Genomic DNA, 17,116 nt, shown 5'->3' on the forward strand with positions numbered 1-17,116 from the left:
GGTTCGATCCTCAGCACCACATACAAACAAAGATGTTGTATCCGCCGAAAAACTAAAACTAAAAAAAAAAAAAAAAATATTAAAAAAAAAATTCTCTCTCTCTCCCTCTTAAAAAAAAAAAAAAAAACTAACACAAAGGACCATACACGCTATGATTACATATACAGCAAGTTCAAAAATATACAAAACCAATCTATACTGAGTATCCATTGCAGCCTCCGGGGGAGGAAAATGACTAGAAGGGAACACAACGGAGCTTTCTAGAGTGAACGACAAGTTCTGTATCTTATTGGGGTTACATAGCTTGTCAAAACACAATGAATTAAAAACTTCAAATCTGTGTACTTCTCTGTAAGTAAACGCCACCTCAACTGAAAAATAATCAATTGAGGAAGGAGTTATTTTGGTGTCCTAAACTAAAAGCTCTTTGGCTGGGATAAGCTCACTTACTGGAGATCTTGAACTTGAAGATCTACCTGAGCAGGTCAAAGTATCAGAACCTGGGTCAGCTGCTGCTAAAACAATGAGAAACAAAGTAGAGACCAGTTCAGAGGGTCTCAGTTCTAGAGCCTACTACTGCCCTTCACCCAGCCTCGAACACTAGCACTGAATCACACCTCACACAAGACCACCAATATGGCCAACTAATCACCTCACCTCCAACCCTCCACACGTAGAAGCTTACCAAGATCTCCACTGAGCAGCGCCTCCGCCAGGGGCGGGTTGCGCTCCTTCAGCAAGGACAACTCGTGTGGGTTGGCCAGCAGCATGTCTCGGAGCAGGGCAGGGTTGTCCAAGCCCTGAGGAGAGGATGTCGTTTCTCCAGGAGATGAGTGGGGCTGCTGTGCTCCTTGAGGCAGGCGCTGCCGGGGGCTCGATGTGCCAGGCACGGCTATACTACTGAAGTCTATCCGGGGTAGGTCTGCTGCAGGAAGAAAATCAAAAAACCAATCACCTTTATCCAAATGACTCCAAAAAACAAGTACTTAAAGGAAACAGTCAATACTTGCTCAAATGTGGTATGCAGTGGCCAACGGTAATGGCAGACAGGAATGGATTTCCCCATTGTTCTTTCTCACTTGGAATCTCACTAAGAGTCAACCAACAATATAATTACATAACTCTGGATGTGGGTCTTGAGAAAAATCCTAGTCTGGTTTAACATGCTTCGAAGATTTCTGCCACTTGAGGTAGAACACTATACATACCAAATGAACCGCATAAACACTGGATGCTAAACTCTGCAAGTCTGTGTTAATTACATTGATTTGGGGAAGTCCCTCCAACCTACCCTAGGAATTGAACCCAGCAGCACTTTACCATTGTGCTATATGCCCGGTTCTGTTTTTCTTGTCTTTCTTTTTTTTTTTTGAGACTGAGTCTTCCCTAGGTTTCAAGGCTGGTCTCAAACTTGCAATACTCCTGTCTTTAGCCTCTAGAGTCACTGGCATTAGAGATCTGAGCCACTATGCCCAATGGAAGAGCTCTTAGTAGTTCTTTGAATTTATACACTCATCTGTACATCACCATTTACTCTTCTCATTATCTTGGAGCTAGTGGGTACAATCACTTTATAGGAGAGAAAAACTGAAGAAAAGGAACTGCACAGGCTCTTGTTGCTGGGTCCACCAAAAGCTGTCACAGGTTTAAAGACTACAATTCCCAGGTGCTGTACTCTAGGCTGAGCTGATCTTATTAAAAAGAAAGAGCAGGGCTGGGGCTAGGGCTCAGTGGTAGAGCTCTTACCTCACATGTGTGAAGCACTGAGTTCAATTCTCAGCACTTCAAACAAATAAGTGAATAAAATAAAAATAAAGGTCCATCAACAACTAAAAATTATGTAAAAAAAAAAAAAGTGCAGAAGCCCTATTCCTTACACAAAAGACCTACACATTGCACAAAATGTTCAGAAAGAGTAAGTACAAAGAGACAGAGAGCAGACTTGTGGAGCATCCGGAAAATATGAAAGACTGCTAGTAAGTACAGGTGATAAAAATGAACTAAAATTACTTGTAGTGATAGTTGCACAACTGTGAATATACTAAAAACCACTGAATTGTGTCCTTTAATGGGTGGATAATATGGCATATGAATTATAAAGCTGTTATAAAAAAAGAAGAAAAAGAAAAAATAAATAAGCAGAGCTAGAATGGGGCAACAAGCTTGAGTAAATATACATTTTTCAATTTTTTTTTTTTTTTTTTTTTTAATTTTGAGGCAGGGTCTCACTAAGTTGCCAAGGCTGGTCAGGAACTTGCGATCTTCCTGCCTCAGCCTGCTAAGTCGATGAGATTACAGGTAATTGCCACCACATCTAGCCCCCCCCCCCAGAATATATTTAATGGTCAAACTTGTCCAAATTCTGGCACAAAAGGACTTCAAATACAAAAAAGGACAGGTTAAACTCAGGCCTAAAATTTTGGCCTTGCAGTATGAGTTCAACAAGCTACTGTCTTCAAATAGACTTCAACTGATGCATATTTTGGAGAGAGAGACACAACTACTGAAAACAAACAGCACAATCTCTGTGAGGTCACTAATCTACACCAACTAGCAAAACATATGGACGGGCCTTCTTGGCAGGTCAAGAAATTTTATCTCTACCCCCGTTACACATTATCTTGAGAGACCACTCACTTCAAAACTATTCTGAAAAACTTGTTTACTTTGTAAACCAGATCCCTCCCACTAACAACATATTGACTGTCTTGTCCACAAGGAAACAACACAGAAAAAAAAAAAAAAAAAAAAACAGTGACTCTCCAGTACTAACAACCTCAACAAATTAACCAAAGAAAGATTTGGTTTTTGTTGATTAGCATACTTGAACCACTACTCTTTGTAAAGTTTAGCAGTAGCCCCAAGGGACTAATGCAATCCAGATCTGAAGAAGTCAGTGCTTAATTGTCTTACACAGCTCCAGTTTCAGGCTGAATGGAAGCACTGTGTTCCAGGCTGAGTCTCATCACCCAAGACTCCTATCATATGTTACCATAGACTTTAAAACCAAGTGACCTGCTGGTTAACACTGTTTAGAGAATGGTGACAGAATATGGCAGAGAGTGGAAAAAAACAGTACCTCCCAACAAGCAGTTCGACACAAGGATCTAATAAACATTTTGTGGATCATGAGTATCTAAGGAAACTATGGATCTTCTCACCAATGAAAGAATGTACAGGTGGATACCCACAATTCTGCCTGTTATTTCAGGGACACAGAAATCTCCTAAATCTAAATGCAGACAGCCAAGACACATAACAATTTCTTCTCACATGATTAATACAGTTCTGGTATGAAAGAACCAGAACTTGATGGTTCAGCTGCTTAAAGTTTACCAAGTCTGGTATAATGGAAAAAGCACCACATTTTAATTCCTGTGTCTTCTGCTTACTAGCTATGTAAAATATAAGCTTCTTCTGTTGATGAAAATTGTAAAGAGAGACCACAACCAAGTTCTATGAGTGCATATGAAGTATGGATGCCAATTCCTGCCTGGCTATAAGAAGCTTCACAAAGGCAGAACACTGTTGGCCAGACACAGAGCAGCAAAAGAGAACTGGAATGACAGGCTACATAGTCCCAAATTCCTCCCAGGATAAAGACTATCATCATTGGCAGCAGAGTAGAAATTATGATTGATGTATGTACATTCCATGTATGTATTATATGTCAAAATACATTCTGCTGTAATGTATATGACTAAAAAAATAAAATTAAATCGTATGGTTTAAAAAAATCCAATCAAAGAAAAAAAAAAGACTATCATCATCACCGATAACAACAGAAGCAAACATTTACTGAAGGCTTGCTACGTGCCAAAGGTGTTATTCTCACTTCAGCTCTAAGAGCTAAAGTTAAGTAATTATGGCACCTTTCTTATAGAAGAGAAAGCCAAATTAGAAGTCAAACCACGTCCAAGGTTATAAAGAAGCAGAGTCAGGATCTGTACCCTAGTAGTCTGGCTCCATGATAAACCCCAAACTCAGAACCACTATACTCTGCTAACTACTGTTGCTCACATGAGGGGATGCTAGACAGGAGGCGCCATCTTACTTGGGAACTGCACTGAAGGCCGAGGGTCTGCATTCTCCTTCTGTCGTAAAATCACAACGTCCCCATCTTTCAAGCCGTAAGACGCCAATGATCTGTGGTTGTCTGTGAGAGGCCTTTCAGCATAGACGATCTATAACAAGAAAAGATTGAGCAGCATAAAGCACTGGAAAGTAACATGGTGCAAAGCAAAGGACCACCCTTCCCACGCAAACCCTCTGATGGTTCTCATCCCACCTAAGAGGAAATATGAAGGCCTTCCTGTCTGTCCCCTAGCAGGCCTTGGGCAGTCTGCCCTTACCTCATGCAGAGACTGCTATTCCTCAACAGGGTCTACTGTCCCTTAGGGCTGTTCCACTTGTTCCTCTCTCCCTTCACTATTTTAGGTCTTGGATAAAATATTACATCTTCAGAACTCTTCCCTAGTACCCTGTATAAAATGGACCCCACACAGGCTGGGGGTCTAATTAAGTAGCAGAGTGCTTGCCTAGCATGTGTAAGCACCACAATTAATAAATTTTTAAAATAAAATGTACTGTCACCTAATATACTATTAATTTGCTTTCTTGTTGTCTTTCTGTTCCACTAAAATGTAAGCTACTTGGGGATGACTTTGCTTCATTGATCATATCACAAATGCTTAGAACAGGGTCTCTTCTACAACTGATGTTCAAATATTTGAATTAAAAGATGAATTGCCTTTGAGATCCTGACCCCTCCCCTCGTTAAGATGGTTTGTAAACCCCTATTTCTAGCCAGTCCTTTGAGTCACATTTTTCTGTGAATTCAAGCATACCCACAGGAATAATAAAAAAAAAAAAAAAAAGATGAATTGGGACAGTGGCTGTGGCTCAGTGGTAGCGCACTTGCCTGGCATGTGTAAGGCACTGGGTTTGATTCTCGGCACCACATACAAATAAATAAAGGTCTATCAACAACTAATTTTTGTTTGTTTGTTTATTGATTGATTGTGGTGCTAGGGCTTGAACCCAGGCCTTGTGCATGCAAGGAAAGCACTCTATCAACTGAGCTATATATCCAGCCCCAACAAGCAAAAAAATATTTTTTAAAAAGATGAATTTATAAAATAATGAATGTAATTTTAAACTTAATTTTAATTCTGAGCAGGAAGAAAACTGGAATTATGTATTCTCAATATGCTAACCATAGTATTATTAAATAACATGTACTTTTTTTTATGTGTGTGTGTGGTGCTGGGGATTGAACCCAGGACCTAGTGCATGCGAAGCACACTCTACCAACTGAGCTATATCCCCAGCTCCATCACATACCTTTTTAAAGTGACTTGTACACTGGCAAGTCTAAAAAGTTCTCAAATACCAGCTTTCCTGCATTCTTTCATCTCACCATCCCCAAAGTTTTATTATAAATATTCTTATGTTTATAAGGGAAAAATAAAAAATTGAAAAGAAATTCAAAAAGAACAATTCAACATAGGTGGAAAAAAAATCATGTTTTTTATGATATATAAATCAACATTCAAACACTGAAGGCAAAGGCAGCAGGGTGTAGTGGCACAACTCAGGAGGTCGGGGCAGATGGATTTTAAGTTCTAGGCCAGCCTGGGCAACATAGCAGGACCCTGTGTTAATATAAAGTGAAAAAGGGTTGGGGATGTAGCTCAGGGACACAGCATTTTCCTAGCACATACAAGGCCCTGGGTTCAGTCCTCCACACAACAAACTAACAAAATAAAATCTTGAAAGCACAAAAAATATGTTGTGAAAGAAAAAAAAATGGACACACAAAAGCATACTATAATAAAACCTGTCCTGCATTATAATACTCCAAAGTGGCAGTCAGAATAAACTGGGGCTTTGAAAGGTTTTCTCCTTACAGATCTACTTTACACTGGCCCACATACAAACAGAGGAATTTAAGTTTTCCCCTGGCCCTGCCAATAACCAAAGGGCCTGCCACTCAGCTGGTACAGGCTTCCCATTACCCATTTGTCAGGCAAGCAGCTGGGCTAGATAATCATTACAGCTGTCCCTTTCACTTCTTTCTGCTACACTATCATGCTACAATGCTCCCTCACCTCTTCTCAAAGCTCTCCTCATAAAATTACCTGGCACAGAAACTAAAGATACAGCATTTAAGCCAGATGCAATAGCACATGCCTGTAATCCCAGTGACTTGGGAAGCTGAGGCAGGAGGATCATGAGTTCAAAGCCAGCCTCAGCAAGTTAGAGAGATCTTAAACAATTCAGTGAAAGCCTGTCTTTTAAACACAATTAAAAAAAAAAAATAGGAAAAAAGGGCTCCAATGGTTACATGCCCCTGGGTTCAATCCCCAGTACCAAAAAAAAAAAAAAAACAAAAAAAAAACAAAAAAAACCCCAGCATTTAAACCAGAGTTGGGGAGTGATTCTGTCTTATCTGCTCTCAGAACTGTGCTGAGCAGAAGAACTAACCCTCCATAATCAAACTCTTCTAGGGATAAGTGAAAAAACACATTTGCAGAACTTGAGGTCCAGTTATACTTCATGTTTCACACATGAATAGAGTAAATACTGTGAGTCTTACCTTCAACCTGAAGAGTAAGACTCCTTAACAGACTGTGACTGTCACTATCACCCTGGGCATATGCCTCACATCTCACAGTAAAAGTACATCAAGATCAACCCATCGAAAAGAAAAAAAAAAAAAGATCAACCCATCGTTTGCAATACAGCCAAGAGTCCTATTATAATTTGTGTGGCATGAAGAAACCACTGTAAGTCAGAAGTGACAAGTGTCATGGGTGAGGTATGCAATAAGGAAGAGGTTACCAGAGATATGCTCCATAGTCAGGCTTGTACTTGGTGGCTCCCACACTGTGAAGCCACTGTAATGAAGTCCCCAATATCTAGGGCCTACTTAACTTCCCAGATTCAGAAACACAACTGTCAGTATATGTAGAGATGTGACTGATCTCCCAAGACACGTTCTCAATCTACTGGTAAAAGAAAAATTATTTGGGCTGGGGATGTGGCTCAAGTGGTAGCGCGCTCACCTGGCATGTGTGCGGCCCGGGTTCGATCCTCAGCACCACATACTAACAAAGATGTTGTGTCCACCGAATACTAAAAAATAAATATTAAAATTCTCTCTCTCTCCCTCTCTCTTTAAATAAAAAATTATTTATTTACAATGAGAAATCAACTCAGGAAGATCGGGAAGACTATAGGGCTGAGGACAGAGCTCAGTGGGCTTGCCTAGCAAGCATGTGGCCCTTGTTTCCATTCCCAACACTGGAAGAAAAAAAAAAAAAAAGATGCTGGAATTACAAAAATATTCCTGCACCAGACCACAGACTGTGTGCTACGGTAATGGGACAAGTTGAAAGTTGTCCCATGGATGTCTCCTTTCACTCCTGCCTGGGAATATCAGCTACAGTATGTAACATCTGGTGCCCACCCATCTGGCCATCCAATCCTGTTGGATTAAAACAGGAGCCAGTTACCACTGAGTGAACCTCTACCAAGCTAGCAGCAAGCCAGGTTCTCAGCCTCCCACTTTGTCCCTTCATTTGGGTATCATAATCATTTTATGAAGCAGGCATTATTTGTCCCATTTTATGGACCAGGAAACAGAGGCCACATGGCTATTAGAAGTAAACGGAGAGAAATGGGTATGGAGGTGCATGCCTGTAATGCCAGTAACTTGGGAGGCTGACACAGGAGGATTCCAAGTTTGAAGCTAGCCTAAGTAACTTAGGCCCTAAGATCCTGTGTCCAAAAAAAGAGGGTATATTAGTGTATGGCTAGAAATGTTGCTCAGTGTTAAAGAACCCCTACCAAAAAAAAAGTGAATTGAGATTGGAACCACATCAACTTGACATTTAAGCCTCCAAAAATAAAGGGTGGGTGTACTTGTGTGTGGCTGGACACGTATAAAAAACCCCTCCTAACCCTAAAACCAAACCCATTCTCTTCTCTAGTACCATAAAACTTGCCAAACATAAGCCCAAAGTGAGCTGGTGAATTAATGACTTTTTTTTTAAATATTTATTTATTTATTTTTTAGTTCTCGGCGGTCACAACATCTTTGTTTGTATGTGGTGCTGAGGATCGAACCGGGCCGCACGCATGTCAGGCGAGCGCGCTACCGGCTTGAGCCACATCCCCAGCCCCCTGTGAATTAATGACTTTAACAAGGGATACTGAGCCATCCATCACCACTGAGAACCTATACTCTATACTTGCCAGGAGGATCAAAACGTTGCCCTTGCCCTGAATATAAAGAAGCACCTGGGCCAAGCACAGTGGGGTGTGCCTATAATCCCAGGCAGTAGGATCCCCAAGTTTGAGGCTAGTCTGGGCAACTTGGCCAGACCCTATATCAAAATAAAAAGGACTGTGGATTTAGCTCAGTGGTAACATGCCCTTGGGTTCAGTTCCCAGTACCAAAATAAACAAATACACACACAAAACACCAGGGCTGGTGATAATTCACTTGCTAGCATACCAAGTCTATGGATTTGATACTCAGCACCTAGCAGGAAAGGGGGCAGAGACACTGCCACTCTGGATTCCCATTTTACAAATGCTACACGTGGATCCATTGCTGCTTAGTTGCCACAACATTTCCTCAGGAGAGGATATCACTTTTTTTTTTTAAAGAGAGAGTGAGAGAGCAGAGAGAGAGAGAATTTTTAATATTTATTTTTTAGTTCTCGGCGGACACAACATCTTTGTTGGTATGTGGTGCTGAGGATCGAACCCGGGCCGCACGCATGCCAGGCGAGCGCGCTACCGCTTGAGCCACATCCCCAGCCCAGGATATCACTTTTTTAAGGAACAATGAAACTGTAAGGTCCAGACAGACACTAACATGAAGTGTTATTATTCATGGAGTGCTGCTAACACTCCCTATTTCCTAGAAATACAGGATGAGAACCCAGGGGAGGAGCAATATTCCTTACAGATGAAACAGCAGGTGTGCTCCATTTTAGTCTAAATACATGAGTAAGACAAACTAAACTAAAGCTTAGTTGATTGCAACAAAGAACTACTTCTCAGGAGACTGAGGCAGGAGGACCGAGAGTTCAAAGACAGACTCAGCAAAAGTGAGGCTACTGAGCAACTCAGTGAAACCCTGTCTCTAAACAAAATATAAAATAGGGCTGGGGATATGGTTCAGTGGTCAAGTGCCCCTGAGTTCACTCCCTGGTACACTCCCTCCAAAAAAAAGAAAAAAAAAAAAGAACCCATTTCTTTTTGTTAAAATGGGCTTAAAATTGTGGGGCGTGGTGATCCACACCTGAAATCTCAGCGGTTCAGGACGCTGAGACAGGAGAATTGCAAGTTCAAAACCAGCTTCAGCAATGGTGAGGCACTAGGCTAAGAGAGAGACCCTGTCTCTAAATAAAATACAAAATAGGGCTGGGGATGTGGCACAGTGGCCAAGTGCCCCTGAATTCAGTCCCCCCACAAAAAAAATATGATTAAAGTGTCTGGGGATGAAGATCAGTGGTAAGAGTGCTTGTTTTGCATGCATGAAACCCTGGGTTCAATCCCCTGTACTGTCAAAATAAATTAAGATTACAAGAAAAACAATTATTTTGTAGCCTGAGTACTAAAGCAAATCTGTGTTTTTAACTAATTAACAAGCATATCTACTGGACCAATGGTTTCAAATCTCTACCAGCCAAGCCGAACTCAAAGAGCTACAATGCTCAAGACTCCAGTTGTAAGAACATACCACAGGAACTTTATTCAGGTCTAAATCCACAGAAATGGCACAACTGCTAGTACTTACTCTAGAGAAGACACCCTAGAGACTGAATTCTATTCTTAACATTTAACAACAGGTTAATTAATACAACTCCAAACTTTTAATCATGAAGCCAATGTTTTCTGGTCTTATTTTTTTTTTTTTGGAAGGACTGGGTATTGAACCCACAAGTGCTTTATGACTGAGCTATATCCCCAGTCCTTTTTATTTTGAGAGAGGGTCTTGCTAACATGTTGAAGGTGGTCACAAACTTGGATCGCCTCAACCACCGAAGTAGATGGCATTAGAAGCATGTGCCACACCACACCTATTTTCTGGTCTCTGAACTAAAACCTTCAGTTAACAGAAATCTTTTTTTGTTTTGTTTTGTTTTTCAGTTGTAGATGAACACAATACCTTTATTTATTTTTATGTGGTACAAAAGATCAAACCCAGTGCCTCACACATGCTAGGCAAGTGTTCTTCCACCAAGCTACAACCCCAGCCCCAATTAACAGAAATCTTAGCAATATATTTCCAGCACTAACGACCGTGAACTGGCCACAAAATCTTAGAATTATATCTGGTGGCACCATAATACTACTACTACGTATGCCCACAATATGCCAAGTTATTTACATACACTATCTCATGTAACTAACAGCCGGTTTGACTTTTTACAACCTTCTTAGGAGGCAATTTGTCAAGTTACTAAAAGTCTTTCAAAAAGTTTTATGCCTTTGACCTGGAGACTTAGTATCTAACAATTTATTCTGAGAAAATAATCAGGAATGGGGGACAAAGCCGATGCATATGGATATTATTCATAACTGCTTCCAATTTTCCCCAGTTCAAAAGTCCAGTAACAGGAAAACTATTGAATAAATTACACTACACCTATATAATGGTGCATTATGCAGGTATTAAGAATTAAATTTGGCCTGGCCCAGTGGCACATGCCTGTTATCCCAGCAACCCTGGAGGCTGAGGAACAAGGATCACCAAATTTGAGACCAGTCTCAGCAACTGAGTGAAACTCTTGTCTCAAAAAAAATAAAAAGCGGGGGCTGGGATTGTGGCTCAGAAGTAGAGCCCTTGCTTGACATGTGTGAGGCACCGGATTCAATCCTCTGCACCACAGAAAAATAAATAAAGGTCCATCGACAACTAAATAATATATATTTAAAAAATAATTAATGTATTTATTAATCAAAAAGGGCTGGGGTTCAATCCCCAGTATAGAAAATATATAAATGCAAAGAATTTGAAATGATATGGGAAAATGCTGACAATGTAGTGCTGATTAAAGAAAGTAAGAAATTATTTTACAGGGACTGGGGTATAGCACTGGTAGAGTGCTTGCCTTGCATGCACAAGGCCCTGGGTTCAATCTCTAGCACCATCACCAAAAAAAAAAAAAAAAACACCTTTACAGTTTAGGACCTATCATGTTTAAAACCCCATTAACTATAAAAGTAAAAAAGCTTAGAAAGAAAATACATGGAAAAGTAAACTGTAATTTCTCTGGGTTGTGAGGTAATAAGTGACCATGTTCTTCTTTATCCTTTTCTGTAAGATTCCTATACCGGTGGCTGGGGTTGTGGCTCAATGTTAGAGAGCTTGCCTAGCATATGTGAGGCACTGTGTTCAATTCTCAGCATCACACACAAATAAATAAAATAAAGGTCCATCAACAACTAAAAAATATTTAAAAAAAAAAAAAAAAAAAGATTCCTATACCGTATTTATCAGGGGGGGAAAAAAACCATGAAAATTACCTGAGAAAATAAACATGCCCAAACTAGCTAAATAGAAAATTTCAGTTCCACTTTTTAAGATAGTGTTTCACAAATCACCAATCATGCTGGATAGAGAGCAGCACTTCCAGGATCACAGCTACTGCTATTACCTGGCATTTAAAAAAACCTGAGGGTCCTTCCATTCTGTACATGCCACCTACAGAGGCAAATTATAATGATGTTTAAAAAATACCAAGACACTAATTTAAAGAGAAGCTAAATCCTGATAACTGTTTGAAGTTCACCCAGCCAATTCTGCATCAAAGCACCACACAGAGCCCTGACTGGTTTCTAAGCCCACACTTGTACTGAGAGAGGGAACATGCCCATCTTTAATCACACGCAGAAGTGGAAATGGTTTCTATTCTAAATTTGTTATCATTCCATTGTAACTACTATAATCAGACTAGAGCTGTTAAAAATTAACATCTTTCCAAGGGTATGCTTATGCACAACTGATGTTAATATCAAAGACTAAATTCTACCAAGGATGTCCAAAGTGGGGCAGGCATGCATAACAATTCTTCAAGGATATGGAAAGAAATTAAAAATACCAGAATTTTCATTTTCATTTAAGTCATCCTTCCTTGAGTTCTATTCTGTAACTGAATATTATGTTGAACAACATAAGATACTACTTCATGTATATTATGCAACTGATGTACACAGGATATTACATTCGCATACAATAATGCATACGTGTTATACAATATAGGATATTATACATACATACAGTGCATAAAATTTTAGTTTACATATATAATGTACTATATACATAACAAGAAGTATGTTATGAAACATTTTTACTACTAGGGATGTGTGGACAAAAATGTCTGGAGAATAGTGGTCTGAACACACAGTGGCAGGTAAGACCAGAAACATCAAAAAAAGAGCAGTCAGGCAAGGTGACAAATGTCTGCAATCCCAGTGGCTCATGAGGCTGAGACAGGAGAATATTGAGTTCAAAGCCAGACTCAGCAATGGTAAGGCACTAAGCAACTCAGTGAGATCCTGTCTCTAATAAAATACAAAAAATAGGGCTGGGGATGTGGCTCAGTGGTTGAGTGTCCCTGAGTTCAATTCCCATACTGCACCCGCCAAAAAAAAAAAAAGGTCCTTGAACAAAAGGGAGTCAGGCATGGGAGCAAAGAAATGAGAATGGGGGCTGGTGGTGACTGCACATGCCTGTAATTTCAGTGATTAGGGAGGCTAAGACAGAAGATCACAAATCCAAAACCAGCCTCAACAACTTAGAAAAAAAGATAAAAAGGGCTGAGATGTGGCTCATGTGGTCCCCCTGGGTTCAATCCCTGGAACAAAAACAAACAAAAAAACAGAGACACAGAGAACAGAGACAGGTAAACAGACTAGAAAGGGAAAAGACACCCTGAAAGGTAAAGGGCAGTTGTGGGGTGGATTCAAACAAGTGAAGAGAATTTGTGGGGAAAACTATAATGATGTTTACTTTTATGATTTGCCCAAAGGAAATGACTCAAGTGTCTAAGGTGGATCCTGTTCCTGCCTGATGGGCAAGCTAGTGAAAGAAAACCCACCACCAGACATCTTAAAATAGATACTATGTTGTCAGGTTACAAGGGAGCCAAGAGCACAAACTTGAAAAACAGGGACTGTTTACAGTTATCTAATACAGGCTTAACATTAGCTGGAGCCCAAGGATTCTAATATGCTAATTTGGCTTGGGAAAAAAGTAAATGCAAAAAATATAAAATTGAGAGGAAGAATTTAGAGTTAACTTAATTTTTCAACTAGTAAGGAATTCCTAAATTTCCAAATTGGCAGAAGACAGTGTCTGCCTTGATCATACAAGTGTCTTTCAACGTGACACATTTTTTAAAATTTCCTTAAATTTTTGTTAAAGCAATCTCAAAAAGTGCAGTGGGCTGGAGACATACTTCAGTAGTAGTTTGCTGACCTCAATGAGTGAGATCCTGGGTTTCATTCCTAGAACTGTATCTCCCCACTCTGCCCCCAAAAAGTGAAGTTAAAACAATCACTCTCTCCTGTCCCAAAACTTAATAACAAAATTGATTACGCCTTTTTTTTTTTTTTCACTTCTCCTACAATTGTTGGTTACAATCAGGGTAATGTAACTAGAGAAAAAAACAACTAAAACAGAATTTAAAAAAAAAAAAAAAACTGAAAAAAAGCCACCTTCAAAAACTTAAGAATTTATTTTCCCAACTTGTCCTCTTTTTAAACTGTCCTTTCCTGGTTCTTCACATGAGAGATGCATTGCAGAAACTGGATCCTGAGTTTCTGAGTATTAACTTTTTATAGAAAGGGTGGGAATACCCAAAATCTTACAGTTTATTTGTAGCACTTGCCAGACTGCCCTGAAAGAAATTTGTTCTGAATAGATTTATACCAGGGTCTAAAGTTCACAGTGGGTAAAGGAATCCTACTTCTGAACAAAATATTGACACATTTGTTTACCATAAGTCAGGGTAGAACAAGCTGTGTAGTTGGGCAACAGTTTTTGGAACTATTTCATAACTGTGGTGGGAAATCAAGATTTATATTCTAGGGCCTTGGAAGACTTGCATTTCCTAATGTTTGGAATATGTCCCCCAAGTCCCACTTTATCAAGTCCGAATCTCAGTGTTTTCCTGTAAAGGCTTCAGGAATTCTTGTCACCTACTGTTTCTCACCTATTCTGTTCGATTAAGACTATTGGTAGCCCAAAAGCATTTTGAGCAAAAATTACTTTGCATATTTTAAACTATAAAAGGAGCTGAACTCCTTTCCAGAAGCAAGATAGGGAAATGAAACCAAATCCCACTGAGAAGATACCAAGGCCATTTTCAATCTAATATCCTTATAAAGCACAGAGCTTTGAACTGACCCAAACCGAGCTGTAACCTGGAAGGAGAGACTTTGGCTTACTACCAAGGAAGAAAGTAGAGAAACAAATGACCCGAGGTGAACCAAGGATTACTTTCTAAAAAAATAATAATTTAACTCAAAAACGCATGCGATAGTGGGAGGAAGCATTTCCAAAGACCTCAAAACGAGGTAGTGAGTCTTTAAAAACTTTTTTTTTTGCTGCCTCCCCTAAAGTGCCAATCAGTACATTTAAAAGCAAACTTCGTATAGTCAAGCAGGAACCCTCACCCCACCCTACCAAATAAATTTTTAAAAATAGATGGAAAAGTCTATCAGTCATCCAAACTGGTATTTCTGGTTGGGGAAGCAGGCTGTATGAACCCTGCTTGCAATCCCAAGGGCTTCTCCTTGGGTCCACGGCGACACCCCAAACTCGGGGTTAGAAAGGATGAAGAGGCCACAGAGCCAGAAGGTGGGGAAGGCTGCCCGGCAGTCCACGTGCCCCTCACGCTGCAGCTGGTGAGTCCGCGGCCAGGTCCTCCCTTCCCTCCCCGGCCCGCACCCCACCCCATGCCGCGGAGCCGACCGGGCAGCTACGGATTCCGGCTCCCTCCCAGCTGCGGGGGCGAACTGGGCACCGCCGTCCGCATTCCCCCCACCCAGTCCTCCACCAGTAGCAAGGGGAGCGCGCGAGGCCCCGAGGCCGGGAGGGCCAGCTCCGGGGCCGCCCCGCTCGCTGCCCGGCGTACCTGGCTCTCGGCGGCGGGGATGCCGGACTCGAGCTCGCACAGCGCGCGGAAGTTGTGCAGCTCGAAGTCGGCGTCGACCTGGAGGGAAAAGGTCACCTCGGAGAGGTCCCTCCGCACACAGTACACCGTGAGCAGCATGGCCCGGGCCCGACCCAGCTCGGTTCGGCTCGGCCCGGCCTGGGCGCGGGGCGGCGGCGGGGCCTGGCTGGTGCTGCGGGCGGACGGCGCGGGCTGCTCGCTCGCTCCTTACCTCCCTCACACACGCTCAGTGACTCACTCCCTCCCGCCCTCACTAGCGAGCACGGCCGCCGCCACCCGCCAGCGAGTCCGTCTGCCTGCCGGCCTGCCTCCCACCGCTGCCGCCAAGCGCGCCGGCCGCCCGGCGCCCCGCCCCGCCCCGCCGCAACGCGGCTGCCGTAAAGCCCGCCTCGCTCCCTCCGCCTTCGCGACGCAGTGCGGGGCGGGGCCGGGCAGGGGAGGCGCGAAGGCCGGAGAGGATTGGCAGTGGAGGAGTGGGAAGGAGGCGTGGGAGGGAAAGAGCGCGAGAAAAGGGGAGGAATGCGGGGATCGAAAAATCTAATAGGCTGACATCCGAGCTGAACTCCGCGGAGGGCTTCAGTCTGATTTATTCATCCAGCAGGCGTTTAGTGAGTGCCTGCCACGTGCTAGACGCTGGGGACACCTCCGGATAAAAACACTCGCCCTGGCCGCGGACTCCCCATCTCTTGGGAGACTGGCAGACAAGCAGATAGTTCTAAAACACGGCTCTGAGAAATCAGTGCACTTCCTCTCCTGCTGATTTAAGGATGAAAACTAAAACCATCATCCTGCCTAGTCTGCAGAGCCGGGCTCGCTCCGGCCCCTGCCTACCTCTCCAGGGCTGCCCCGCCAGCCCCCTGCCAAATGTCCTCCCCGCAGGGCAGCTCACTCAGCTCCTCCAAGGCGCCACTCCCCGGCCTTGTGAGTAGTTTTCTCCTTGGACTGCGCCAGTTTCCTGTCTCTGGCAATGGTGCCTTTATTGGTCACGCAGCTTAGAAGCTACTCCCATATTGGCTACTTTAGTGGCCTCTTTAAGGCCACATAACTGATGAGTGGTAGAGTCCCAGACGTGAGGATGAGTAAGAAAACCCAAACCGCAAGAGGAATACAAGATGGAGGTGAGATTAGCATCTCCCCCATTCACTCCCACTCCCCGCTCTTCTAGCATACTAGGAGGGAAGGAGGATACAGCATGCAGGTAGGCCCAGTAACAGGAAGGAAAGAATTTCCAGCTGAAGACATTAATAAAGGCAAAGGGGAGAAGCAGGGGATTGAGGAGAGTGGTCCTATCAAGCTACAAGTAACAGAAAGCCTGGGTTGCAAAAATGAAAGGAAAATGATGATTAAAAAAACAACAGGGAAAGAGCTTTTCAAAATGGAGTCCCCAAGCCATCAAGAGAGATGGAGTTAAGAATCCAGCTGCTGGGGCTGGGGATGTGGCTCAAGTGGTAGCGCGCTCGCCTGGCATGCGTGCGGCCCGGGTTCGATCCTCAGCACCACATACCAACAAAGATGTTGTGTCCGCTGAGAACTAAAAAATAAATATTAAAAATTCTCTCTCTCTCTCCTCTCTCTTTAAAAAAAAAAAAAAAAAAAAAAAGAATCCAGCTGCTGCCTAGGGATGTGAACTTTGGCCACCTTCACCCTTTGCAGGCATCTGAAACTGATTACATTGGGTTGACCTGGAGACTGCAGATGCATGTCAAGAGGTTAGGGGATTCTTGTTTCATTGGGCTCATAACCGCTATCATTACAGTACCTGTTCTTTCTCAATTTCAGTAGCATTTTTCTCTATAAAGAATTTTTATCAAAAAAAAAAAAAAAAAAAGAATTTTTATCACTTTGTAGTGCTTGCCCAGTTCAGGCCCCACTTTCCTTGCCTTTCTTATTTGGAATCTGTGTCTCCTGAGTTGGAA

At 42.2% G+C, this 17,116-nt stretch overlaps 1 protein-coding gene across 6 annotated transcripts in view; it reads right to left on the reverse strand.

Moving 5' to 3' along the window:
* Nucleotides 1-15,545, reverse strand: part of LOC308655976 (protein DDI1 homolog 2) — a 42,187-nt gene extending 26,642 nt beyond the window's left edge. For 2 of the 6 annotated variants that reach the window (XM_081306494.1, XM_081306493.1), the window contains exons 1-3: nucleotides 15,162-15,535; nucleotides 4,055-4,184; nucleotides 686-925 (exon numbers count right to left, since the gene is read on the reverse strand). In XM_081306494.1, coding sequence (XP_081162620.1) covers nucleotides 686-925; nucleotides 4,055-4,184; nucleotides 15,162-15,299 — 508 coding nt within the window. In that variant the 5' untranslated portion in view covers nucleotides 15,300-15,535. Of the gene's footprint in view, nucleotides 1-685; nucleotides 926-4,054; nucleotides 4,185-15,161 lie in introns of all 6 variants that reach the window. The other 4 variants (XM_081306488.1, XM_081306486.1, XM_081306487.1 and 1 more) reach the window with 4 other exon arrangements.
* Nucleotides 15,546-17,116: the final 1,571 nt, after the last annotated feature.

This window comes from Spermophilus citellus, assembly GCF_964194105.1.
Source record: "Spermophilus citellus genome assembly, chromosome: 9".
Lineage (NCBI taxonomy): Eukaryota > Metazoa > Chordata > Mammalia > Rodentia > Sciuridae > Spermophilus > Spermophilus citellus.